General features: G+C 31.8%; 3 protein-coding genes across 4 annotated transcripts; all 3 read left to right on the top strand.

Annotated features, from left to right (window-relative positions):
* Positions 1–8,873: 8,873 nt before the first annotated feature.
* On the top strand, positions 8,874–10,028 carry LOC118055772 (mediator of RNA polymerase II transcription subunit 22a). Its single transcript, XM_035067767.2, has 3 exons — positions 8,874–9,105; positions 9,375–9,440; positions 9,652–10,028. Exons 1-3 carry the CDS (start codon positions 8,935–8,937, stop codon positions 9,889–9,891), a joined length of 477 nt encoding a protein of 158 aa, XP_034923658.1. The 5' UTR covers positions 8,874–8,934; the 3' UTR covers positions 9,892–10,028.
* Positions 10,029–15,362: 5,334 nt separating this feature from the next.
* On the top strand, positions 15,363–17,967 carry LOC118055877 (serine/threonine-protein kinase AGC1-7). Its single transcript, XM_035067903.2, has 2 exons — positions 15,363–16,105; positions 16,857–17,967. Exons 1-2 carry the CDS (start codon positions 15,468–15,470, stop codon positions 17,728–17,730), a joined length of 1,512 nt encoding a protein of 503 aa, XP_034923794.2. The 5' UTR covers positions 15,363–15,467; the 3' UTR covers positions 17,731–17,967.
* A 1,779-nt stretch (positions 17,968–19,746) lies between these two features.
* LOC118055773 (isocitrate dehydrogenase [NADP]) lies at positions 19,747–24,628 on the top strand. Of its 2 annotated transcripts, XM_035067768.2 has the most exons (15): positions 19,748–20,078; positions 20,348–20,391; positions 20,498–20,607; positions 20,800–20,837; positions 20,935–21,012; positions 21,122–21,175; positions 21,257–21,358; positions 21,541–21,632; positions 21,772–21,875; positions 21,995–22,063; positions 22,142–22,257; positions 22,403–22,437; positions 22,536–22,678; positions 22,807–22,929; positions 24,127–24,628. In XM_035067768.2, exons 1-15 carry the CDS (start codon positions 19,994–19,996, stop codon positions 24,218–24,220), a joined length of 1,287 nt encoding a protein of 428 aa, XP_034923659.1. In that variant the 5' UTR covers positions 19,748–19,993; the 3' UTR covers positions 24,221–24,628. The 2 variants fall into 2 exon arrangements, with proteins under 2 accessions (XP_073266772.1, XP_034923659.1); XM_073410671.1 differs by lacking the exon at positions 20,935–21,012 and having other exon boundaries at positions 19,747–20,078.
* The last annotated feature ends 1,827 nt before the right edge of the window (positions 24,629–26,455 follow it).

Here is a 26,455-nt window from a genome sequence, read left to right as displayed (position 1 = left end):
AGGGAAGCGCTTAAAAAATAATGGTATGGGGAAGGGACGGTGGAGAGGATGACACGTCAGTAACAGGTCAGATAGATCCAATGGACGACTCCTTTGATTTTTTTCCTTTTCTTAAAGGTGTGTTTGGGTACGTGCATCACTGTTTGTTTTCCTGTCCGTTCGATGACCCCAGCAGTGTGATGTCCAAGGAAGGGGGGCGGTTGATTTTTTTATCAATGACTCTGTTCATGTCTCACCATAGCCAAATCAAATCATCCACGATAATTGAGTTCCTTTGGTGGTCGTTTGTTTTAGTTGTGGCTTGTTTTTTTATTTTTAAATTACTTGTTGTATAAAAAATATTAAATTAATTTTTTTCTAGATATTTTAAAATAGTTTTAATTTGCTATGTTTAAATTAAAAAATATTAAACGTCATCGCACTTCCATGAAATAAAATACAAAGAACAGAAATCCAACAAGAGACACTTTGACGCAGTTCATCAAAAGACAACACCGAAGTATGGTGGTTTATATTTCTTTAATCATTGATCGGAAAAACTATTTGCCAATAAAATATTATAAATTTAAATTTTAAATAATTTTTTTATTTGCAAACAAAAATATTGAGTTTAATTTCTTGTCCTCGTCATTCCAAACAAATTTTTTTTGTTATAAATAAATCCACTATTTAAGTATGTCATTTTAGAATCTAGTTCCGAGAAATGTAGGATATATATATATATATATATATATATATATATATATAATCAAATAAATTTAAGAATTATATGTGTTAATAAAAAGAAATATCATAAACAATTATTAAAAAAATTAAAAAATAAATGTAGAGAAAAATATTTAAACTTATAAAATAAAAAATTTATCATGTTGTGTTTACTAAATTTGTTTATTAAAATTATTATTATTTTAATTTTTTTTAATAAATTTTTTTATTGAATTTGTTTGTCAAACAATAATAAAAACCAATAAATATATTAAATTGATTAAATAAATTAAAATATATATATATTATATAGATTCACACATATTATAAAATATTATTTGCTCCAAGAAATGTAGGACTCCAGATGTGGCTCCTGTGTATTTAACAGGTGAATCTGACCCTCTCTATAAGTGTAGAGCTTTGTTGCATGTAAAATTGACTAGATACCTGACCCATTCTTCCTGGGTTAAATATTTTTTTCAAGTAAAAAAGAATTGTATACACAACTTCTTCTTTTTTAAAATGTTTTGGTAGTTAAAAAAATTCCAAATGAAAATAAAAAATTATATATATGTATAATTAAATAAATTAAAAATTATGTGTGTTGTAATTTGCCCAGGCCTTTTAAAACCACCAATTTCCCGCGTGATTTTTATTTCGATCCGATGTCTTTCAACCATTCCACAACAAATTAGCTTAAAATTCGGTTCAATAATGGTCAAATAAAAAAAATAGACAAAAAAAATTACATTGTTAACTGTCCATTCACGCTGCCACATGAGATGTCCACAGTATATTTTGCATAAATAACTAATAAAACTTAATTTTCCACGTATGCTAAGATAAAATATATTTGAGAGTGTTGTTGTGATTGCTTTTAAAAATATTTTTTATTTTTAAATAAATTAAAATAATATATTTTTTTTATTTTTAAAAAATAATTTTTGATATCAACATATTTTATTTAAAACATATTAAAAAAATTAATTTAAAATAAATAAATAAATTTTATTTAAAACACAAAAACAAAAAGCAATGAACAACTCAAATCCATTGTCACAGCTGGACAGTTTCTGGGCCTATGGACACGGCATCGAACTGGACATTTTGCCACAGCAATTTTTTTTGAAAATGTATATTTCTTATAACACGTAGGCATATGAATCATTTCTTTTATCCAATTCAATCTCGGCGAAGTTCTTCTGCTCACCGTATCCGTTTGAAGGGGACCACAGTGAATTTGCCACGTAACCTCCAAGTGTGGTGGATGACTGGATTCCACTATTGCGCGTAGACCTCCATGGAGTACTCTAATATTTTAGGATTTCTTATTCTTCTCGTTGTCTTTATGATAATTAATACAGATTAAAAGGGTCACATATTTTTTTCCCTGGGGAGAGTTCTCAAGTTTTAAAGCAAGCATTGAATAATATAATATATTTCATCATCAACGACAATAATTTTTATATTTAAAATATAAAGATTTCATGGTAATTGTAACTTATATTTAAAAAGATGCGAGGAAAAAAGATTTCACCAGGCACCCATAAAAAAAAAAGGTGCCCATTATGGTCCATTATACTTAAATGTAGAAATAGATTGTAATTCCCATGTAGCAATTTTTATACAACTCTTCCTATGCATAATAGTTCCTTCATTATTTTTAAATTGTTTTCATATGTTATATTAAAAATAAATTTAAAAAATATTATTTAATATATTACAAAATAACTATTATTATTATATCGATAAGATTTGTGTTGATTGTTATCTCCCAAACTTCAGAATCATTAATTAACTTTTTATTCTATATTTTATTATTGTTGATCCCACGCATATCGTCTTTTTCTCCGTGAGAAAATAATGTTATTTCATAAGAAATTTCTCAAATTTTAATATAGAATTTTAATTGAAAAATCAAAATTATTCGTGAATAATATTGATTAAAAAAACACTATTTAGTGTCAGCATCGATGCCAGCTAGATAACTGGAGATATTTTTGCAGTTTTGCGCCCTGTAAAATTTTCAAGCTCACAGATGATACAGACAAAAAAGAGAGGGAGAGAGAGAAGCTTCAAATTGGTAACGTGTTTTCCTGTTTGATTTTTGACTTTTTTTATAAAAAAAAACACAGAGGACAAGAGGAGGATGCTAGAAGAAGATAAAATCAAAATTGGCGCTATCCAGTTTGCTTAGTGTGCAAGTCTTGCCAGTCATCCATTTATTCCATGAAAAACAATATATATATATATATATAGAAAAAAAGAAGGGGAGAATCCAGCCTTTTTATTTATCTCGATGTTTCTATTATTAGGAGACCATGTACTGCCACGTTTGACCTCTACAGTAGCCTGCACGTGTCAGGCTCTGCTGACACTGAACCATCGAACTGGATAACCATGAAAATTTCTGATCTCCACAGAGCCTCCCACCCAGATTGAATTCATACAAGGATCAACCAGCTCCACTGCTGATAACGAATATAAAATATAAATCTTCCTCCCTCTCTCTCATTCATCCAACATCTACGTGGCCTAATAATAGAAATTTAAAATCAAAAAATTTATTTCTCTTTTATCTAAAGTTTGAGCAATGTACAGCTTTTAAAATGATAATTATTATAGATTTATATGATTATTAACTTTAAAATTTATAAGATTATTTGAAATATTTTTAAGCTGATTAGAACACCTATATTAATAATAACAAAAAATTATCCCACATGATCCTAATTATAAACAAACAAAAAAATTCGTAATTAGCTTTATCACTTAAAAAAAAAAAGGAAGGATGAAAGTATCCTTACTCTCAGTAATTATATCCTTCGCGTGAGCAAAATAGTCAGGGTTTTTAAAACGAGGACGAGTGCCTTCCTAGTTGATTAGCGGAGACACTAGAACGCATAATAATTCACGATAAAATATCTTTATAGTTCAATCCTTGAACTTCATTTTTCTCCGATGGCTTCTTTTTATGCCTAATTAATCCATCACCGAGTTATCAAAACATATCAAGGAGGGTCATAACTGGAACCAGGATGATCAAAATAATTGGAGCAAGGATGATCAAGATGTAAAATAAGGAGAAAAGGGTGGTAGTTTGCAAATTGGGGTGAAAAATCCACTTTGGTCCTTTGACCTTTTAAACCATAACTTTTCGATCCTTAAATATTTCAAAATCTCAATTGTGACACATAATTTTATTTTTCTTACTTTCCGGTTCCTAATTTGAAGATAAAAGAGAGAAATTAATTGAGTTTCCAATGATAAAAAGATAAAAAACTGACTGATACCAACCTAGTCTATAAAAAATATCAATTTTCATGATAGCAAGTTCCATCTGACGAGAAGGGTCTCACTTATATGCTTGTTTGGTCCATCCATAGTCTAATATGGTAAATTCAAGCTTAATTCCTTTTTTATGGTTAAATTTGGATTATTTAATTTCATATATAGGTTTATTAATGTATTTCGAGCCAAAAAAAAAAGGTTTTTATAGAAAAAAAACATCAACCCTCATATTTCACCACCTTTATGGATGAAATATGGGTTAAAAAAAGTGACACTTTGTTTTTTATTATTTTCAAGAAAATTGGAGCTGACACTATGTTGTTTGCTATTTATTTATTTTTTTAAAAAGAAAACCTAGGGGCCTATGCACGCTGTTACCTAGCAAAATGGGTTAAGCACGAGGGGTTGTCTTGTTAGACCTAACAATACGTTTTTTTTTTTTTAATTGATATCTTTTTATATATATTTTTTAAAATTTTTCTTTTGATTTCTTACATTGTTTATTTATGATTACTTTAAATATAATTTTTTAAATTATTTTACATGTATCTAATACTTAGAATAGATTATTCCAATTCTTCAGTATTTTCTTTCCTTTATGTTTTATTCTCTGTAAGAAAAAGTGACTTCTAAAATGTAAACAAAAGACGTGCATAAAAAGAGAGAGTTTGGGTAAAATGTCATAACTATCTATATCTATAAGAATAATTATCTTTTTATTTTATAATTTGTCTGGCATTAGTAGTTATTTATCAGTTTATTAGTTCATATTTTTTAAATTTTACTTTATTTAAAGTAAACAATGTCTTCGCATTGAATTATTTTTTTTTTTTATATTACATTAAAAATTTAGATGACTTGTAACGTGAAGAAAACATACACTTCAATATATATCCACTTGCATCTATTAGCCGCTATAGTTATTTGTTTATTTATTTGATTAAATACACGTATAAATTTTTGATCTATAATTATAATTTCTTTAATCAAAGAATAAATTGAAAAAAATTGCATATTTATTAAATAAAGTATTCATATCCTACCTATGGTGACTTTCGGACGATAAGCCAGAACTCGCAAAGACGTCAGCTTGAAAGTATGCCTATTGGATCACGGAAACTAAGGAAAAAACAAGAACGAAGGAAGAAGTAGGTTTCAACTTTGATTCCCTGTTCCTTTACATTCCAGTCCAAATCACCCTTCCGCCATCGTCAACATAATGTGTCAAATTAAATTATTATTTTTAAAAAATTATTTTAATCTAATAATTTAAACGATTATATAAAATTTAAAATATAATTTATATTAATATTTAATACACATATTCAAAGTAAAAACTCTTTAAATTTGAAACTTACACAAACTCATATTATCTTATATTTAATTTTTATTAAATAAAAAAAAAATTTAAATTTATGAACCGTTTAATGATTAAAGTTTTGATATCATATTAAATAATCAATTCAACCCAAAAAAATTAAGATGTTAAGTAAGAACTTAAAATATAATTTAATTATTTTCTATCAATCATGCATCTTGCCTTTTGAGTTTTTGCTTGTATTTTTTTATACACCAGAAAGGGCGTGATTACACTGCTTTATTGATAACAATAATAATAACGTCGCCATTGTGAGCTCATCCAAGACTACTGGTTCCTCTAGCTATCAGTCCAGGAAAGAGAGCTGGTCTTTCTTTTATCAGATGGCCTGTAGTTAACTCCTCCGGGAACATCAGAGTTTTTCGAAGAAAATAGCTTGAAAGTCGTCCGGGCCAGGTGCCATGCCCGAATCTATAAAGTTTTTTTTTTTCTTTTGTAAGGAGAGAAACTTGATCATCGAAGTACTCCAGCAAACTTTTATTTTTTTAAAACGGAGATAGGAACTTGTTTAATTGAAAATAGGGAGAGCCTTCACTGTTTTACATCTAAATTCGAAGTCGAACAAAATAAAAAATAAATGAATCATATAAACATAGATCATAAAACAGGCTTACATAACACATATAAAAAATATACAATAAAATTTTTACATAAAAAACAAGAATCTATAATTCGTGTCTTGATATGAAAATTTCATACGTGGATAGACAGGGGTCACTTTTTTTCCGAGCAGTCCTTCATGACTACTATCATGGTTTTTCACTTATTAATATTCTTTTTTTTTTTCAAATAAAATATTAAAGAAATCATTAGTTAATAATTTGTATAGCGCAAAAACCCCCCAAAGAGATGGAGAGGAATAAAAAAACAAGAGTCCTAATCAATGGAAAATATAAGATGTTATGCAATTATTGCCATTAATGAACATTCCTGTCATATTTCAAACCTAGCACAGTGCAAATAAAGAGGTCTTGGCCCAGCGGTTGAAGGGACTTGTTCCTTTCCTTTACATTCTAGGTTCAAACCTCACCGTGCATGCCTGTTACCCCGCGGTGCCTTACATACTCACTGGGTTTGCAGGATGTTCAGTGAGTCGTGGTGCGCGCAAGCTGACTCGGACACCGACGTAAATAAAAAAGAAAGAAAGAAATGGGATTGAAATTCATTTTACTGGTTTTGTGAGACCGTTTGGTTGGAACGTGTTTTTTAAAAATTTTATTTTATTTTTTTATTAAATATTAATTTTTTGTATATATTTTCGATTATTTTAATATGTTGATTTTAAAAATAATAAAAAAATTATTATAATATATTTTGACATGAAAAATATTTTTAAAAATTAACTCTAACCCTCTCAAATGGATTTAGTTATTTGCTTATAAATTGTAGTTTGAATGACATTAATGTTTATTTTATAAACAAATAAGTTTAAAATTCAAACCCTGAAAAAACAAAAAAGAAGTTTCAACTTCTCCGCCTGGCCTTTTGCATCAACACTTGTTAGCAGCCCCACGGGTGCTAGGCCGTGCGTGGAATTACAGGGGAAACACGTTTTCCCTAAAAAAATTATCTTTATACACGGCAAGCGTTTTTAAAAATAAATAAAAAATATAATTTAGTTTATGAACTCGACTAAATTGATTTAATTTTAATTATATAATACAAAATAAAAAAAATTGATCATAATAATCCAAGAAAGAAATATTTTTTTTAAAAAAGAAACAAAAAGTATAATTTAATTTTCAACATTTTAAATATAAAACAATAAAATTGAGTGAAAAATAAACAAAAAAACTCGGATCGAGTTAATCTGCTTTAACATGACACACATGCAACCCGTGTAATAAGAGATAAAAGAATAAAAATCAAAATAAATATAGAAAACTTATAAAAAATCTACAGAAGCATTAAACAAAATTAAAAGAATAAAAATCGAAAAAAATAATACATAGTAAATTAAGATTGAATGATTAAATTTTTTTATAAAAATAAATAAAAATTAAAAATTAAATATCAATAACAAAAAAAGACACCGGAGCTTTGAATGGCCATTACCATTTTTGAGGGGATAAGAGAAAAAATATGAAAAAAAAAAAAAGATTTGTTAGTGACAATCCGGGTCACCACTACCATGTGTTGCCCCATTATAAAAAAGATGTCGCGGCGATCTTAACGACACGGTGGGAGGACTTTGTGGCACAAGGCGGTGCTGCCAGAAAACCTTTGGCGTCTCCCAGACATTAGCGACTGAATCACACAAATTGGTCACTTTTTTATTTTAATAATATTTTATATTTATTAAAAAATTAAATTATTCTCAGTCAATTTGATAATAACAAAAAAAATTACAAGGTTGAAGAGATAAAAAAAATCTTCTAGAAACAAACTTTAAAAAATTTACTTAAGGATAAATGAATAATTATATTGTTCTTAAGAAAATGAATTTACTTAAAAGATTCTCAGTAAAAATTTTACTTTTAATAGTAAATTAGCAACTTAACTGTGCTTGAAAAAAACAGAAAACATGATCCCGCTCCGATAAATCTGATAATAATCAACAGCTACATGAAAGGATAAAAACACCCCCGCAGGCCACAATGTTTTTGTTCTTGGTTACACCATGCTGGTCACTCTTTTGTTGCAAACATGAAACAAGCAGCGGGAAACAATAATACATACTTTTTTAAAATAGTTTTTTTTATTTCGGATTGTATTAAAATATTTTTTTATTCTTGATACAAATATATTAAAACCATAAAAAATATTAAAAAAATAATAAATTTAATATTCAATACAGTAAAAAACAACTTCTAAAACACACAAAATCATAACTAAAAACGCTAATTCCAAACAATCTCACAATGGCTCTATGGAAGTGTTATGACATAATAAAGTTAACCATCCCAGTGGTTCATGCTAATCAAGATATTATTAATAAAAGTTAAATTCTGTTTGTTTTTGTGCTGTAGAACTAAATTTTTAAAAATTTAATTTTAATTTATTTTTTTATTTTAAATTATTTTTTTAATATTTTAAAATTATTTTAATATACTAATATTAAAATTAATTTTTTAAAAATAAAAATAATATTATTTTAATATATTTTTAAATAAAAAATACTTCAAAAAATAATTATAATCAAACTTCTTCCAATCACTCAAGATGAAATCTTTCAAGATACTTGAGAGAAAATCGAGTGAAATTATGAGAGAATCTTGCGATCTCATGATTACGTGGCATTATTACCCCATTATTATTATTATTAATTTTTTTAATCGATGCATAAGAACTGGCTCATATCATACATATATTTCTATCTAACTATTAGGAAAATAACACGACTAATTTTAATCTTGTCTTTTTTTTTTTGAAGTTATTCCAGTGGGCTCCCAATATGGGTTTTAGGCGGCTCCAAAATTTTTGGCCCATACAACAAAAAAGCAAGCCGGAGCCCATTCGAGATAATTTCGTTTGTCCTTTCATCCTGACCTTGTGGCCATTATTGGGTTTTTCTACCCTTTCAGTTCAATAGCGTGGCGTTATTGTCAGTGACCGAGAAAATGAACAAAGCCGGCGGAATTGCAATGGGGGGCGGTGGAGGAGTTGGAAGTGGGCCGACAACGGCGGCGGCTGCAGCAGCGGCGCAGAAGCAGAAAGCACTGATGCAGAGAGTGGAAACTGATATTGCCAACATCGTCGACAATTTCACTCACCTCGTTAACGTTGCTAGGGTAAACTTTCTCGTTCTTTCGTTCTTTTAATTGCTTTATTATTTAATTGAATGCGATTTATTTTTAATCGAGTACTCCCATTAATTATATATTCAGGGCCTTGATTGATTAGCTTGGAATTTTGAGAATTGAAATGAGAGCTGGGTTTTTATTGCTGTCTTAATTTAAAAAATAGATAGCTGCTTGATTAATCTCTTATTTCATTGAACGGCTCTTAAAATTCCCAAAGAGCAGAAGAAAGATTCTCATTACCGGTATGCTTGTTGTAGATTAATGACACGCCAGTTAGAAACTCACAAGAGGCGTTTATGATGGAAATGCGTGCAGCCAGAATGGTAAGAGCTGCCCCCTGTACTTTCTATCTAATGAATCGATGATTATATTTTTTTGAAGGATTTAGGGTTAACCGAGTCCGCATCACTTGATATTTTCAAACATCTATCATATTGAGCGAATGCATTGTCTTTGAATCGAGAGTGCCATTTGTGAATGCCTCTACATTAGCTGGGCCTCAGCCACTGTTTTTTATTTGCTTCCCGGGAACAGGTTCAAGCAGCCGATTCTTTACTAAAGTTGGTGTCAGAGTTGAAGCAGACAGCAATCTTTTCAGGATTTGCTTCTCTTAATGACCATGTTGATCAAAGAATAGGGGAATTTACCCAGCTTGCAGAAAAAACAGATAGCATGTTAGCTAGAATTGGAGAGGAGGCTGCTGCTAGCCTCAAGGAGCTTGAAACTCATTACTATTCTTCTGCGCAGAGGACAAGTCAAACCTTAGAACCGTAACTGATATTCCTGATAAGTTACCATATCATTCACTTCTTTAATGGACATGTTTTCTGACTTATTTATATTGTATACTCATGTAATCACCGCCAACAATTTATTTGTACGGGAGAAAGATATTTCACGTGTTCATCTAATTTTCTTCTCACTAAGAAAGCTGTTTACATCAAGTATGATCAGCATTTTCCTGTTTTAGAGTGAATACAGATCTTGAAGTCACTTGCATTTTTGACTGACGAGCTTCCTTAATTCAGTAACAAAGTTCATGACTTCATATTATCGCACCATTGATTTACGCATGCTCGCAGATTTCGTTGGTTCCATATAAGTGTTGCTTGGTTTTGATTATTGACATGTTTGGAATTTGTTCGTTCTGTTGAAAAGCCAGTTCAAATCAAACGGGCATGGTGAAATATGGGCTTAAGCATGTTATGTCCATGTCATCCGTGCCATGGTAGATTCAGGATGCTTTTACACAGGCATTGAGGATGCAAGGCAACGGGTCACTAGATCGCCACTTCGTATTTATAAGCAAGCTACCCTTGGGTTCTGGGGAAATTCTGAACTCAACGCATTTCCCCCCCTCCTACTTAGATGTTGAAAGAATGAGAGAACGAGCAGGAGTCTGTTTGCGGAAAGATAAAAAGAGAGAGCTGCCAGGGAAATACTAAAGCTTCCAGCATGCCACATTTTAAAACCATACACGGAGGAGTGCAAGCCAGGATGGACTCGAGTGTGAACAGATCTGTTCGAAATAAAATGATCATATATTCATTTTATTTACAAATTCCGATATAGCAATCTCTGCAGGAAGCTGGTACGTACATCATTGTCATGAGTTCTTCACAACTAAAATTAAGAGCTCTGCTGTCGGTTTGAGGAATAAGCAAGTCCACTTTGTGCATTTAACAACTGTTAGGGGTTTAGCAGCAGCAAAACACCAAGATCGGCCTGGATGCATGCTAGTTTACTTTCTCGACCAATCTTAGGGTGTGTTTGGTATTGCGGTAGCTTTTGTGGTTGTGGTTTAAAAAAAGTTGTTTTATAAAAAGTACTTTTAGTTGAGGTTGGTTTGAAAAAATAGGTGTTTGGTTAAAACTGTGGTTGAAGTTGAGGTTGAAGAAAAAGTAGTTTAATGTGTTTGGTTAAAAAAATGCTTTTCAAATTGAGGTTATAAAATAATATATATATATATATATATATTAATACTAATGATTTTAATTTAAATATTGTAAATTTAATTACTTATATTACATCATGAAATAAAAAATATTTTATATAAAATATTTTTATTATTCCATTAAACTATTTATAATTCCATTATGTACAAAATTTATCTGATAAGAATTACAGTTTTCATAATTTTTTTAGCGTAGATAAAATATTATCAGGTATAAAATTGATATTACAGTGCGAGTGAATTTAATTCACTCTATACTAGTTTTTCAGGAAAAAAATATTGTTCACATTACAGTACGAGTGAATTTAATTCACTTTAAACTAGTGTTTTTTTTTAAAAAAAAAAATGTTAAAAAATTTAATACCCTGAAAAAAAAAAGGTGAACAGTGCATTAGTGTGCACTGTTTAACTAGTGTTTTTTTTTTTGAAAAAAAAAATGTTAAAAAATTTAATACACTAAATAAATAAATGAACTGTACATTAGTGTCCACTGTTTTACTAGTTTTTTTCTTTTAAAAAATAAAAATGTTAAAAAATTTAATACACTAAAAAAACGTGAACAGTGCATTAGTGTGCACTGTTTAACTAGTGTTTTTTTTTTTTATATAAAAAAAATAAAAATATTAAAACATTTAATACACGTAAAAAAAGTGAATAATGCATTAGTGTGCACTGTTCATGCTAATTGCACTGTTCAGTGAACAGTGCAATTAGCATGCACAGTGCGTGAAAAACATGATTTCATTGCTTTTCCTTACCTGCGGTCCGAACGTAAAAAAACATGTGGGACCCATGAACAATAATTCGCTTTTTTTCATTACCAAACGGCTGCCAACTCTGTTTTAAGTAAAACGTAGCCGCAACCGCTTACCCAAACACCATCTTAATTGGGCATGTTACTGTTACAGCTTCTTGAGTAAGATGTGGTCGAATGCCAGTTAGGTTGGTGGCCATTTGAACCACACGATAAATCTCCGTTAACCAGTTCAAAAACTCGACTAATCTCCGTCACCTGCCAAAGAAAAAGGACGGTGATGCAAATAATTATTCTCAATCACCCACAATTAAGTCGAACAGAATTGTTGCATCCATGCTGCGCTCAAAAAAGATCACTGAAACAGGTTTGGTGCTTCTCTTAAGAAGTTGCTTTCTCGTCCTCGTATTTCTTCCGCATCTTCTTTCAAGACAAAAACATTCTACATTTGCATAATTCCTGCCTTTCTCAGTGGAACCAACTGCGTTTCTATATTTGCAGTGTTCATTCCAAGTTGTACCTCTGTCCTAACATCCATAAATGCTAATATTCTCATCCTGGTGATATAATTACTGTCAACATAAATGAATAAGCTTAGCAATTATCATTACTAGAATAGTGACTCGTCGATGCCTATCTTTAGAGTTTGCTTTTTCTCACAAAACGTTATTGCAAACTGTCCTTCCCTCTCAAGCCAAACCATGGACCGTGACCTCAAAAAACCATTAAATGGTTACATTGCTCAATGAGTTGCGAGGGAAATCTAGGAAAGGTTTTTGTCTAATGGCCGAGGGAAAGAGCTTGAAACTTATCCAAGGAACAAAAACATAGTTTTAAAACCAGATCTATGGCAAGGCTTGGATCACGAGAAAGAAGATAAATCTCAATCTTTTTTTGAAAGAATCAAAACATTTGACTAAGAGATGCCATTTTGAAAAGCTAAATTGATAAAATAGTATAAATATAGTTTTTTTTACCATATCTATTTCAATGGAAAAAAATCATTTGAAGAGCCATTTATATTGGAGTGAAAAAAACAAGTGTTTTATTATTTTTTAATAAGTTTGATGTTATTTTTTTTTTCACATGACTATATTTAATTGGTTTATTTTTTTAGTGGCTCCACTTTGTTGGTTTTAGCTCTTTGAAGAGATATGTAGAAATAACATTTGTGGAAGAGAAAAAGCATTTTAGCATTTTGTTTGGCTTTTCTCTTGGAGTGTGCAAAACAAGCAAAAAAAAAAAAAGCTAAAATATTAGTTTTTTATTTAGCTTCTCCACTGGAGATGCTCTAACTGGTACTGTACACTCTGCATGTTTTGCTCTTTGAATTTTGAGATTGATGACTTGGTAATGAAGAGGGATTCTGAATCACTATCCTTTTGCAATTTGCAGGTTAAGCTTTGCGGCCATGCAACATTAATAGCCGCTTCCCATACTCTTCTCCAGGCTTGGTAAATTCCAACATTATTTGGGCACATTATCCGGGATTCTAGCTGCTAAGAAAGTTCCTGAGAAAGTGAGAAAGTCTCAAATGGTGAAACAAAAGGGAGCTCTCATTGAATTGGATTTCCCGATTACCCCAACGACTGAACTCTCCATTAATTCCGTGTCAATTTCTCAGGACTGAATTCTCCTCCGATCACTGATCTCAAAAGGACTACCACCTCTAACGACCTCTTCGTAACACCTCCAGTTCCCGTTCTCTTTGATATTTCTAACGACATCTTGCAGTGCGATGTGAGCTACAGCTTGGGTCGCAGGCTTTAATCAGGCTAACGAATAACATACCATATTCTCCTGTTGCAAACTCACTTGTGGATTTTACATGCATGGTATATTATCTCTTATGGGGAAGCAATTTCATTGTAATTTTCTTCTTTTGTTTTTTCTTTTAATATAATAACCACTACGGCATTTCAACTTGTGAAATAAAAATCGACGCTCTGTTTTTCAAGCAACGCTGCATTTTTTTTTCCTTAATTAGGGTTGTGAAAGTAAACATTGCCAATGGGGCAATGGCCGTACAATAGCAAATCTCATTTAGATTGCAAAGCTGGAGAGTAGTGGTGGGCAGAGAGGATGTGAAACAAAAAGACCACCATTTTCCCTATTTCTCACAAAAAAAAAAAAAAAAAAAAAAAAAAAAACAAAGAGGATTAAACGGATATCCACCCCTTATTCATAGCTATGACCATTTCCCCTCCCCTTTCTTTCCTCTCCCCACGTCCTTGGTAGTTACAAAGCTAGAAGTGCTAGCTACAATAGAATACTACTTCGGCGTTGTTTTTTTGTTGTTTTAAATTTGCTTTATTTATGGGATTTTGTTTCCCCAAAACTCTCTGAATCTTGAAAAAGAAGAAAAAAAAAAGGAAAAAAAAAGAGAGACTAACAACAAATCCACTCCTGCTGTGTTGATAATGAATGGTGGTCCAAACAAGATCCAACTCATTCTCATTTGCTTTCTGTTTTTACATTTTAACTTTCTAACCACAACCATTTGTTATTTTAGAGAGTTCCCCTCTGTGCTGATGGTGCAATGAAATACCATTTTCCCTTCCATTTTGAAGCCATATCCAGTCGTACACAATTCCATGTTTCTCTTGTTAATGCGATTTTGAGATTCTGTTGGTTGGTCTGCAGTCCCTCCGATAAAAATTTCCTCTTCAGTTTCTTCTGGCATGGCTCTGTCATTGATCTTTTGTTTTGTTTATGATCCCTTTGTCCCCTTTTTATTGTACATTGTGGATGCTTGTCATCCCATGTAACATAGAATGGTGTCAATCCCACGTTGAGATGCATATATTTAATCTAAGGAAAGTCAACCAATAATTAAACTTGTATATGTTGTCACATATTCGTGCACACCACACATAAATTTATAGGTAACCTAATCATTTGTTATAAGCTGCATATATGCTATGATGTTCACTGCACCGCAACCCTTTGGATCAAGTTTGAAAATTAACATCAACAATTCACAATTCTTTGGCAGCTCGCAGAAAAAACTCATGTTCTAGATGGTAACATTCAACCATTGTTCCAAGATTAGGGGCAGGGTTTTCCCCCTTACTTTTTTCGTTGTTGTTGTCGTTGCTGCTGCTGATGTATATTTGAGGAATCTGTTTTAAAGCATCAGTCATTCTGGACCAGCTATTTCATTGTGAAACTAATGGATTTGCGTTTCTTTTCTTTTTGGGCAATTAGGATTTCCTGTAAAGGGGTGGTCTCGTGTTGCTCCATCAATGTCATCTAAGCCTGCCAAAGGCCCTGACTCATCCGAGGCATGTCTGAAACTCATATTTTTTTTCTTAACTTTCAGACCGATTTAAAATTTGGCAGATTATGCAAATTTGTGCAAATTGTTGCATTCCTTTGTAATATAAACATCATTCTGTGTGGTTTTTGCAGATGAGTTGCATACCAACAGAAGAAGCAGAAAGTGAAACTAGAAAGGTGGAGGGGTTTAGCAAGAGTATCGATGCCAATATAATCTGTAACAATCCTCTGTACCAAGAACCCAAGAAAAAGGATCCACTAGGAAAATATAGTGCAAACTCAGGTTATGGTTCACCAAGGACACCTGGATTTACCAAGATAACTGAAAATGTAAATTTTAATCGTCACTTGGATCCCAAAAAGATGGATCCATTAAGCAGGCCTGTGGGAAATGCTAGTGCTAATCAACGTGCCCTTCCAAGCACTAGAACATCTCCAAAATCTCAACTTTCAACTACTTCAGCAGCAGCAGGAGCAACAACAACAGCTGCATTGCCAGCAAACATGAAGGCAAATGAAGCAAAGACTTTTAGTTCCATTACCAACCATGCCAATTTGAGTGGCAGAAGCTCTACTCGTGCCAACAGTCTAGAGAGCTCCGGTGGTGCCAACAAGCCCCACACAGGGGCTGATGTCAGATGGGACGCCATTCAGTTGGCCACTGCCAGAGGTACAATCGGCCTTAGCAACTTTAGGCTTCTCAAGCGCCTTGGATATGGTGACATTGGTAGTGTCTATCTTGTTGAACTTAGAGGGACTAATGCCCATTTTGCTATGAAAGTAATGGATAAGGCTTCTCTTGCAAGTAGAAACAAGATATTAAGAGCGCAGACAGAGAGGGAGATTCTTGGACTTCTTGACCACCCATTCTTGCCCACTTTATATACTTATTTCGAAACTGACAAGTTTTACTGCATCGTCATGGAATTCTGCAGTGGAGGCAATCTTCATTCTCTTAGGCAGAAGCAGCCTCACAAGCATTTTACTGAGGAAGCAGCACGGTGAGTACTCAAACTTGTGCTACGCTTTATCTATCTATCATCAATAACTTTTGATATTGAGCTTTGTGGTTACATTCTAACAAGAATTGTCTGAATATTAGCCTTTGGTCTGCCAGTCTGATGGTGTGTTAATTATATGCTGATATAGGATCCTGCCAATTTTGCAAATTGCAATAATGCAGGCTTAGGTTAGATCAGCAACAGTTTGAAACCTTGCATCTTTTCCAGCATTGTTCACAACCTGTTCTCGCTTAATTTTATCTATTCACCACCATGCTGTTTCTTTGCCTTCATGTTGTATAATCGGACCTAGAAAGTTACATTTTACAAGGTAATTCAAGCATGTTAAAGGTTAATCAACGGTATGATTATGCCACCCTCGCTCCTTCTCCATTTAAAACGGATAGAAATTAAAACATTACCCTTGACCTTGAGGCTGGCTTTGATAGTGATTGGATATTTAAGTTATCAATGTCACAGACATTTCCTTCAGAAAAAAAGAAGAAGAAGAATACCATATACATGGTGGCTGTTCTCCTTTACTTTCTGCCAGTTTCATGAGATGTCAGTCGATCAATGATGTCTGTGATCTTAGATTTGTTGGAAACAAAAGCTGAATCTATTCTTTCATGAATCAAATGACAAATTTTTTATTATATTCTTTGCCTTTTTCCCATCAATGTACACATGCCTTGGTTCTTCTGCAAATTATATGGATGTGATATATTCTATGTAATGTTTCTGTTGACAGATTTTATGCATCAGAGGTGTTGTTGGCACTTGAATACCTGCACATGTTAGGCATAGTATACAGAGATTTGAAGCCAGAAAATGTTCTAGTAAGAGATGAGGGGCATATCATGCTCTCAGACTTTGATTTATCGCTTCGTTGCTCGGTGAGTCCAACCCTCGTCAAGTCTTCATCTTTGCATGCAAGCACCAATGGCAGCGGCGGTTTAGGCATTTTGGAGGATGAATCTGTAGTGCAGGGTTGTATCCAACCGTCAACATTTTTCCCACGCATGTTACCAGGTAAAAAGAGCCGAAAAACCAAATCAGACTATGGACTCTTTGTTGGAGGGTCAATGCCGGAATTAATGGCAGAGCCGACAAACGTCCGTTCGATGTCATTTGTTGGCACACACGAGTACTTAGCCCCTGAGATCATTCGCGGAGAAGGTCATGGCAGTGCAGTGGACTGGTGGACTTTCGGCGTCTTCTTATATGAACTAGTGCATGGAGCAACACCCTTCAAAGGACATGGAAACAGAGCTACATTATTCAATGTTGTAGGGCAGCCATTGAAATTTCCAGAAAATCCACAGGTCAGTATGGCGGCTCGTGATCTGATAAGAGGACTTCTAGTTAAAGAACCCCATAAAAGAATTGCATACAAAAGGGGAGCCACAGAGATAAAACAGCATCCGTTTTTTGAAGGAGTGAACTGGGCTCTGGTCAGAAGTGCCCTGCCTCCACACGTACCTGAACCTGTAGACTTCTCACAATATGCTAGCAAAGAAGCCCCCCCAGCCGACAAGAAAACGCCAGACATTGGAGGTGATAAAAAAGATGGCAGTTCTCCTGAAAACAAGGATGAATCTTATGTAGAGTTTGAATACTTTTAGGAATAATTCCATTGTTGATCCATAAATTGCCATGTTCGAGAGAAACTGAAACTGTACAAAGACAATATCTTGAGGGTGTGCCTAACAAGAACCAAGATTACATTTATTCTTTTCCGAGTGAAGAGAAATGAATGTGGTGTTTTATCCAAGTTTACCCCTTTCTTTTTTTCCCTCTCCCTCTTCCTTGTATCATTTAGAGAGGGATTCCATTTTGTATGATTTTTATTTTCTTTTAATCTTAGCTGCTTTCCCATGTCAATTTTAGACTGAACCTGCTATTATTTAGGCCATGTTTGTTTCCTGGAAAATAGTTTCCGGAAAACTATTTTCCAAACTTTCATGTGTTTGTTTATCATTAGGAAAGTTGGTCAACGGAAAACACTTTCTGGTCAACGGAGAACACTTTCCAGTCAATTTCAGTCAAAGAAAAATTTGACTTGGTTTTCAAGAAAGTGTTTTCCCTTTAGCTGTGTTTGTTTTCCGGAAAGTGGTTTCCGGGAAATCACTTTCCAAACTTTCTTGTGTTTGTTTGCTAGTAGGAAAGTTGGTCAATGGAAAACACTTTCCAGTAAAAGAAAAATTTGGCTTGGTTTTCAGAAAAGTGTTTTCCTGAAAAATTTGGGGGGAAAACACTTTCTGGAAGTTGTGAAAAATTTAGAAATGTCATTATTTGCTGATTATATTAAATTTAATCCTCAAACTTTTGATTGGTATATATATTTTGTTTTGAATATTTATTTTTCAATTTCATCTCTTAAAATTTTATTTTTATATTAACTTTGGTCCTTATTTTTATAATTGCTATTTGCTTTTTTTATCTTATTTTTATTTAAATTTTTTATCTATCAAATTTGGTCCTCATTCTTTTGATTGTTACTTATTTTATTTGAAATAATTTATGAAATGTTGATTATTATTATTTTAATTTCTTCATCTTTCATTTTTTTAAAAAAAAATTTTTTTTAGATTTGATCTCTATTATTTTGATTATTATTTATTTTATTTGAGATAATTTATGAAATTATATATTTTTTTTTCAATTTCATTGTTCATTCAACTTTTTAATTTGTAAGATTTGTTCCTCATTATTTTAATAAGCTATGTATGAATATATGATATAATAAAAAAAATTCATCATTATAAATACTTTTTAGATTTCATTTTTTTTATTGTAAGTGATTAAATATTTTATATATATTAGATAAACTTGAAAAAAAATTAATTCATTAATAAATTATTTTCCAGTTCATTTTCCATAACACAACCAAACACTGAAAAGTGTTTTCCAATTCATTTTCCATAACACTGCCAAATATTGAAAAATATTTTACCAGAATTCACTTTCCAGGAATTCACTTTTCCTAGGAATTCACTTTTCAAAAGGAAACCACTTTCCTGCAAACAAACAGAGCCTGTTGTTCGGTATCATTTCAGTTTTTTTTTAATAACTTTGTAAAATAGAAATAAGTTTTTGTAAATAACAAAAAAATAGGATTTTTATTTTTATTTTTTAATCAATAAGATATCATGTTACTAATATCGATTTATAAGTTAGTCCCTACAACTTAGCAAAAATAGTTGACCAGTCCTTATGGTTTCAGAAACTATATATTTTTTTTGCAATTTTTATTTCAAGAAATAAGAAAGGGTGAGAAAAGAAGTCGACATGAAGGGAAGATTGATGAAAAAAGAAAATATTTTTTTGGAATAAAAAGGAATTAAATTAAGTATTGTCAACACTAGACATAGTACTATTTAACTATTCTTTATACTATAAGGATTGATTATTTCATTTTGATAAACTACAAGGACTATATTATAATTAACCCATTGTAATTTAATTAGCGAATCATTTTATGGGCTATATATCACAAATAGTCCCTTCACTTTACACTTGATTAAATTAACCCATTTATCTCATCCAATTCTATTCCTAATCAAGCGCGGGATGAATGTCATCATATATTATGACGTAATTGGATGAGATCTCTCGATTTGACTTCAATTAGGAGTAAGAGGGCTGATTCGATCCGATTTTTCTTCTTCTTCTACTTTTTTTTAATTGACTAATAAGTAGAATGACCGCTTATAATCTGACGAATATCATTGCAATTCAAAACAAAACCAGGTTTGGTGACTGAAGAGTCTCAAATACATTGATATTTTTGAAAGTATTTTTTATTTATATATATATATATATATAAAGGAAAAGAAACCCCACAGGTAAACTAGTAGTTGTTGGGTTTTCTTTTTCTTCTTTCATATGATCGCAGTGATCACGCAGAAACAGCAAGTGAAAATGGCATTTGATAAAATTAAGGTCATCAATCCCATTGTCGAAATGGACGGTTTGTTCTCTTCTATTCTCTTCCTTTTTTTTTTTCTTTGCGTGGCATGATGTCATAACTATCAAGCTCAGTGTCTCAATTTCAAAATCTTGTAATATTGTTTTTGGTTGCTTTTGATTGTGATTTTCTGTACCCACTCACTCACCTTTGATCACTTTGTGACTTGACCATGATTTTAAGTTGGGTAGTTTAGCTTATGATTCTTCAAGCTTTGCTTTTGGAATTATGAGCAAGTGCTGGTAATATCCGTATTCTCTTTATATATGCAGGAGATGAAATGACTAGAGTTATTTGGAAATCAATTAAGGACAAGGTTTTCTTTTCTTTTCCTTTTTCCGTCTTCTGGGAAAATAACACCATGATGCCATGTTATGTGATTCTTCTTGTTGTGTTTGCAACTTGATTTTTGTGTTTCGCAGCTTATTTTCCCATTTTTGGATTTGGATATCAAGTATTTTGACCTCGGCCTGCCCAATCGTGATGCTACAGATGATAGAGTTACCATAGAAAGTGCTGAGGCTACTCTCAAGTATGTGCTATTTGCTTTAGTTCTTTTGTTTTCATGAATTCCTCGTGCACAAGACCATGCTTTACCGATTTGCAATATCCATCCTCTATGTTTTTGTTAATATTTTATCGTTTGTATACCTGTTGCCTATCTCGAATCAGAATTATGCTCAAGACTGTAACTTTTTCCCTTTTTTCTTACCTTTCATTGTAGATATAATGTAGCAATCAAGTGTGCAACAATAACTCCAGGTATACTAAGCTCTTATTGAGATCGTGGATGGATTTTTACGTGGTTATTGTCGTTGATCATTGGTAAACTTTAGTTACTTGCTTTATTGTTTGATAGATGAAGGCCGTGTTAAGGAGTTTAACTTGAAAAATATGTGGAAGAGTCCAAATGGGACGATTCGCAACATTTTAAATGGTGAATGAACTTGCCTTATTTATGTTTTACTTCCTCTTTAATTGTCCGTGTTTCTGGTTGATTGCAACTGGGCTTAAGTTTTTTCAATTCTATTTTGGCTACACTACAGGTACAGTTTTTAGAGAACCTATTATCTGCAAAAACATTCCAAGGCTTGTTTCAGGTCCGCGATAACTTTTTGATATTGTGTTTGATTCATTGTCTTTAAAAACAACACAGCAATAAAGGCTTTATTTTTTTCCAGGTTGGACCAAGCCAATCTGCATAGGAAGGCATGCATTTGGTGACCAGTACCGAGCGACTGATACAGTCATCCAAGGCCCTGGAAAACTGAAGCTGGTATTTGGTACATTTCCCGTTTCCACTGATGGTCTTTCAAATTCACTGCTCTTTTGGGTTCTTGAAGATGCATTTAGCTTCACTTCTGTGGGAGATTGGGAGACCTGCAAAACTGCTGCAGAAATTTCAATTCTGCTTCTCTCATGTCTTACATATCTCACCATCTTAAGGTTATTATAATTTATGCAGAACCTGATGGACAAGGTGAAAAGAAAGAATTTGAGGTTTTCAAATTCAAAGGAGCTGGAGGTGTGGCTCTGTCCATGTATAACACTGATGAGGTCCTGATGATGTTTTTTACCTTGTTTCTTCTTGTCCATTTGTTCTTCTTTTCTTCCCTTTTCTTTTGTTAGGTAGACAATCGGTTAAGTTGCTAGAATCATTAACCACTGTTATTGTTCTATGTGATTTGGAAAACAGTCCATCCATGCTTTCGCTGAAGCTTCAATGAACACTGCTTACCTGAAGAAGTGGCCACTTTATCTTAGCACTAAAAATACCATTCTTAAAAAATATGATGGAAGGTAACTTGTTGGGATGGCTGATTTAGGTCATGGCACTTAAATTTGCTTCTTTTATGTGCATTTACGTGTTTGGTTTTCATCTCCTTGACTGACAATTTCCTTCTTTGACCTTTTTGAAGATTCAAGGACATATTCCAGGAAGTTTATGAAATGCAATGGAAATCCAAGTTTGAGGCTGCAGGAATTTGGTGAGTACTTTTATGCAGATGGTGGTTAGTTTGGCCAATTTAAGAAACTTGTCATTTACTCACAATACTGGATTGTAGGTATGAACATCGTCTCATTGATGATATGGTTGCTTATGCTCTCAAAAGTGAAGGAGGTTATGTATGGGCATGCAAGAATTATGATGGAGATGTGCAGAGTGATTTCTTGGCCCAAGGTTTGGATCACATAGTGCTGAGTACCCTAGCAACAGCTACCTATTATCTTTTGTTGCCTTTGTGGGTATTGAATTGTTCTGGAGTGACACTGAGGAATTAAGTGCTTTGTTGAATCTTCTTAAACTCTTTTTTTCACTCGTATAGGATTTGGATCTCTTGGGTTGATGACTTCAGTATTGGTATATCTACTGCATTCATTTTTATCTTCTTTCAAATTTCTTTTCTCTGTTTCTTCTCTTTTTGTTGTTTTTATGTGACAATTTCTATTAAATTCCAGGTGTGCCCGGATGGTAAGACAATCGAAGCTGAAGCAGCCCATGGCACGGTTACCCGCCATTATCGGGTTCACCAGAAAGGAGGTGAAACCAGCACCAACAGCATAGCATCGATTTTTGCCTGGTCGAGAGGTCTTGCACACAGGTAATTTAGTAGTGCTTAATCAGACAACTCAATGTCTATGCTGACTACTTTGTTTGAATTTCTAAGAATGGGATTATCTACAGCCTTTGAAACCCTGGATGAGAACTTGACTGTGATTCTATTATCAGGGCAAAGTTGGACGGCAATGTCAGACTATCGGATTTTACTGCAAAACTAGAAGCATCCTGCATTGGAGCTGTTGAATCAGGGAACATGACCAAGGATCTTGCACTTCTTATTCATGGGCCCAGGTAAAGAATCTATATCAATACTATTTATAAATGTCTCTAGAGGGTGTTAACATCTGTGAGTACCATGATATCCTTTGAATTTTTTTAATATAAACGAAATTTTTAATAGAGTTTGCATTTATCCAAATTTTTTTCCTTTAAAAAACAGTCAAATTTTTCTTAATAAGAAACTCTTGCAAATTAAGAATTTCAATCTACCTGAACTATTATCCCTTAAAAAAAAAATATTACCTATGAATAAAAGAATTTTTGTAATATAGTTTATATACTAGTGGAAAAGACATCTTAAATGTAGTCCAACATATCCGTGTTATAAACAAATATAATTTTATTTTACATAAAGAAAGAAAATATTTTTTTAGTGTTTTCTTTTGATTTTTTTTTTTTCATCACCCGCTTGCATGAGAAAGACAGGAGTTTGAAGATGTAAGATTCTAAAGAATACATTATTCTTGGATTTAACTAAATGCATGGTATTTTTTTTAAAAAAATTTAGATTTAAGAAGTCTCATGAATTGATCGGGTCCTTCTAAATTCCATCACTATTTCATTGAAATTTGGTTTTTTAAAAAGAGTTGATTTTATATTTTTTTAACTGGTTCTTGTAAGATATGATATTCACATTTTTTTTTTTAGTTTATCTTTTGGGATTTCATTATGTACTTTACTGGAAATATTTTATAAATGCAAAATGAAATATTGAACTATGCTGCTCCTTCAACAAGCAATGGTGTAGAGTTGCATGCTTATAATATAGCACTTGTGATTAATTATATAAATCAATAGCAAAATTAAAATATACACAATAAATTTATTGGTTTTTGTTTAATATGCTGCAAAAGGAGGTTAGAATTTCATATTATCGCTTGCTAATAAAACAAAATACCTCAATTAAAAATTGATAAAAGAATATTTTTTACATTCTTATTTTTTCGATATTAAATTACAACAATCTCATTGTGATGATTAAGTTTATTTAATTATTTTCATGTATAACATTGGTTTTGATTGTTTGATATCAACGAACTTTTTTCAAGATGATATTCTATGTTAAAAAACAAAAAACAAAATCATTTTATCACTTGTGAAGGAAAAAAAACCCTAATGAATTTTTTTCTTAAAAAAAAGTGATTTCATTTTAAAGTTTAGTTATTGCTCTTGAGCTTTCGCCTAGCTAAAAGTTCTATACCTGTGCAGGGTTAGCAGGGGTCGGTATCTGAATACAGAGGAGTTCATTGATGCTGTAGCTGAGGAGCTGAAGGCAAGACTGTTGGTCAGAGCAAAGTTGTAAAATTCTGGGTTCTAAATAATTTGGCAGAAGCTGGGTTCAGCTAGCATAGCATACGGACATGGTATATTTTTCAATGGTTTTTTCCCCATCGCCCTTGTATAAGGGAATAGGGTAACGTTAAGAAGTCTATCCTTCTGGGGAAGTTGAAGATGGAGGTGGGCAGCAAGTTGTTCTTGCAGATATGGATTAGAGACAGCCCAAGAAGAGGAATAAAATGGGATTCTTCTTCTTCTTCTTTTTCTTATTATTATTATTAACTTAAGATATGTTTGAAATAAGCTAGCATGTAATATCTGAAGAGAACTGATGATTTACTGCCATTGTTCTTCTCGTGAACTGAAGTTGATTAAATTTTGAAAACCATGGACGCTGTCAATCCACATGGCGTTTCTGTCTTGCTTTCATTTTTAGGTAAATCCACATGAAATTGATCTTCAAATTGTTGATGTTATTTAGAACTCCCACAATTTTTATGCACCTGCTAACCATTGAAATCATTCGGATTGGATCCTGAAGAAACATTAAGTTCTGGTTACGTAGTTTGCTTCTAATTTAGTGGCTAATTGATGGTCATTTGACCTATTTTTTAGTTGTTAAAACTCCATCGACAACAACACAAGAGTCAGTGGCAGGAGAAGAGAACAAGACCAGGGCTAGGATAGACTCTGAGGAGGATCAGGGGATGATCTAGATCGACAAACTCCAGGACAGGGTCCCCGATGCCGCTGGGATAGAGTCCCTGTCATTGGCGCTGGCAAAGATGAAAACAATGAAATATCTAAATTCTTAATCAGTTTTATATTAAAAACAATAAAAAATAATTTAAAACAAAATATATAATTTTTTTTAAAAAATAAAGTATAAAAAAAACAAACAAACATGTAAAAACAAAAAAAAATAAAAAAAATAAAAAATATTAGTACAACAAAAATAAAAAGCATGGGAAAGCTAATACTTTTCCGACCTTTTAAAGTATTATTAATATAAACTATATAGCTACCCTGGCTTAGCAACCTTTCATGTGTTTTTTTTAGTGTATGTTTGGGAGTACAGCTATGATTGTTTTTAAAATATTTTTTATTAAAAAAAATATATTAATAATATTTTTTTATTTTTTTTAAATTATTTTTGAGATCAGCACATCAAAATAATTTAAAAACATCAAAAATATATTAATTTAAAAAAAATCAAATTTTTTCAAAAATATTTTTAAAACACAGTGCATTGTATTTTATAATTTACAAGAAGTAATTAATTAATCTTTGTAATCTTTTAAATTCATATCTAACGAATAAATTCATCTACTAATCAATTTTATTATAAATTTGCTGCCACACGTTTCCATATGTATGTATCCAATTTTGATCGTGTCCAGAATTGAAGTACATTGGATGGTATGCTCGTGTTATTTAATAAATTATAACTAAAATATATCACCACACACTTAAAAAATTCAAAGATATGTTTAGTTGTGGAAAATCTTATACTATCATGGAAAATAAAAAATAAAAAATCATTTATTAATTGGAAAAAAAATTATTTTTTAAAATACATCAAAATAATTATTTTCTAATATAAAAAACAAAACGTTGTTTGACTAACCTAGATCATTCCTTTTTTTCTTTTCAAATTTAGCCAAATATGAACCAGTTCAATATCGATTCGGGAGGGGAGAAAACATTTGCCGTGGTTTGATTCTTGATAGGAGATTGTTTTATTTCAAATTAAATATATTTTTATATATTTTAAATATTTTTAGATTATTTTAATATGTTGATATTAAAAATAAAAAAAATATTATTTTAATATATTTTAAAATAAAAAATATTTTAAAAAATAATTATTATCTCAGCTAATAATACTTGAAAGCAACAGTAATGGCTTACTATTGAATAATTTTAGATTTATTATGTGGATATTTTAAATTTTAAAATTAATTTATCATGTCAATTGCTTACAAATTTCACATGCGCCGCGTAAAAATGAAGCTCTCAATGTCTCATTTTTTAAATCTTATAAAAAAAAACATGATTTTTTCTATGGCAATATATAAAAAAATTGTTTCAGTTTCGAACTATCCTTACAGATCCTTTTAACGACCCTTTAGAAGTTCTCGTGGCTCATCGAAGGACAATTCAGCTTAATTAATTTTTATTTAAATGAAATTACAACAATTAATAAAATTTAAAGATTGAGAAACTACTATTTTGACTAGGACTTATCATTTTTTATATA

Source organism: Populus alba, chromosome 8, assembly GCF_005239225.2.
Source record: "Populus alba chromosome 8, ASM523922v2, whole genome shotgun sequence".
Classification (NCBI taxonomy): Eukaryota; Viridiplantae; Streptophyta; class Magnoliopsida; order Malpighiales; family Salicaceae; genus Populus; species Populus alba.
This window is presented reverse-complemented; position numbering and strand designations above follow the sequence as displayed.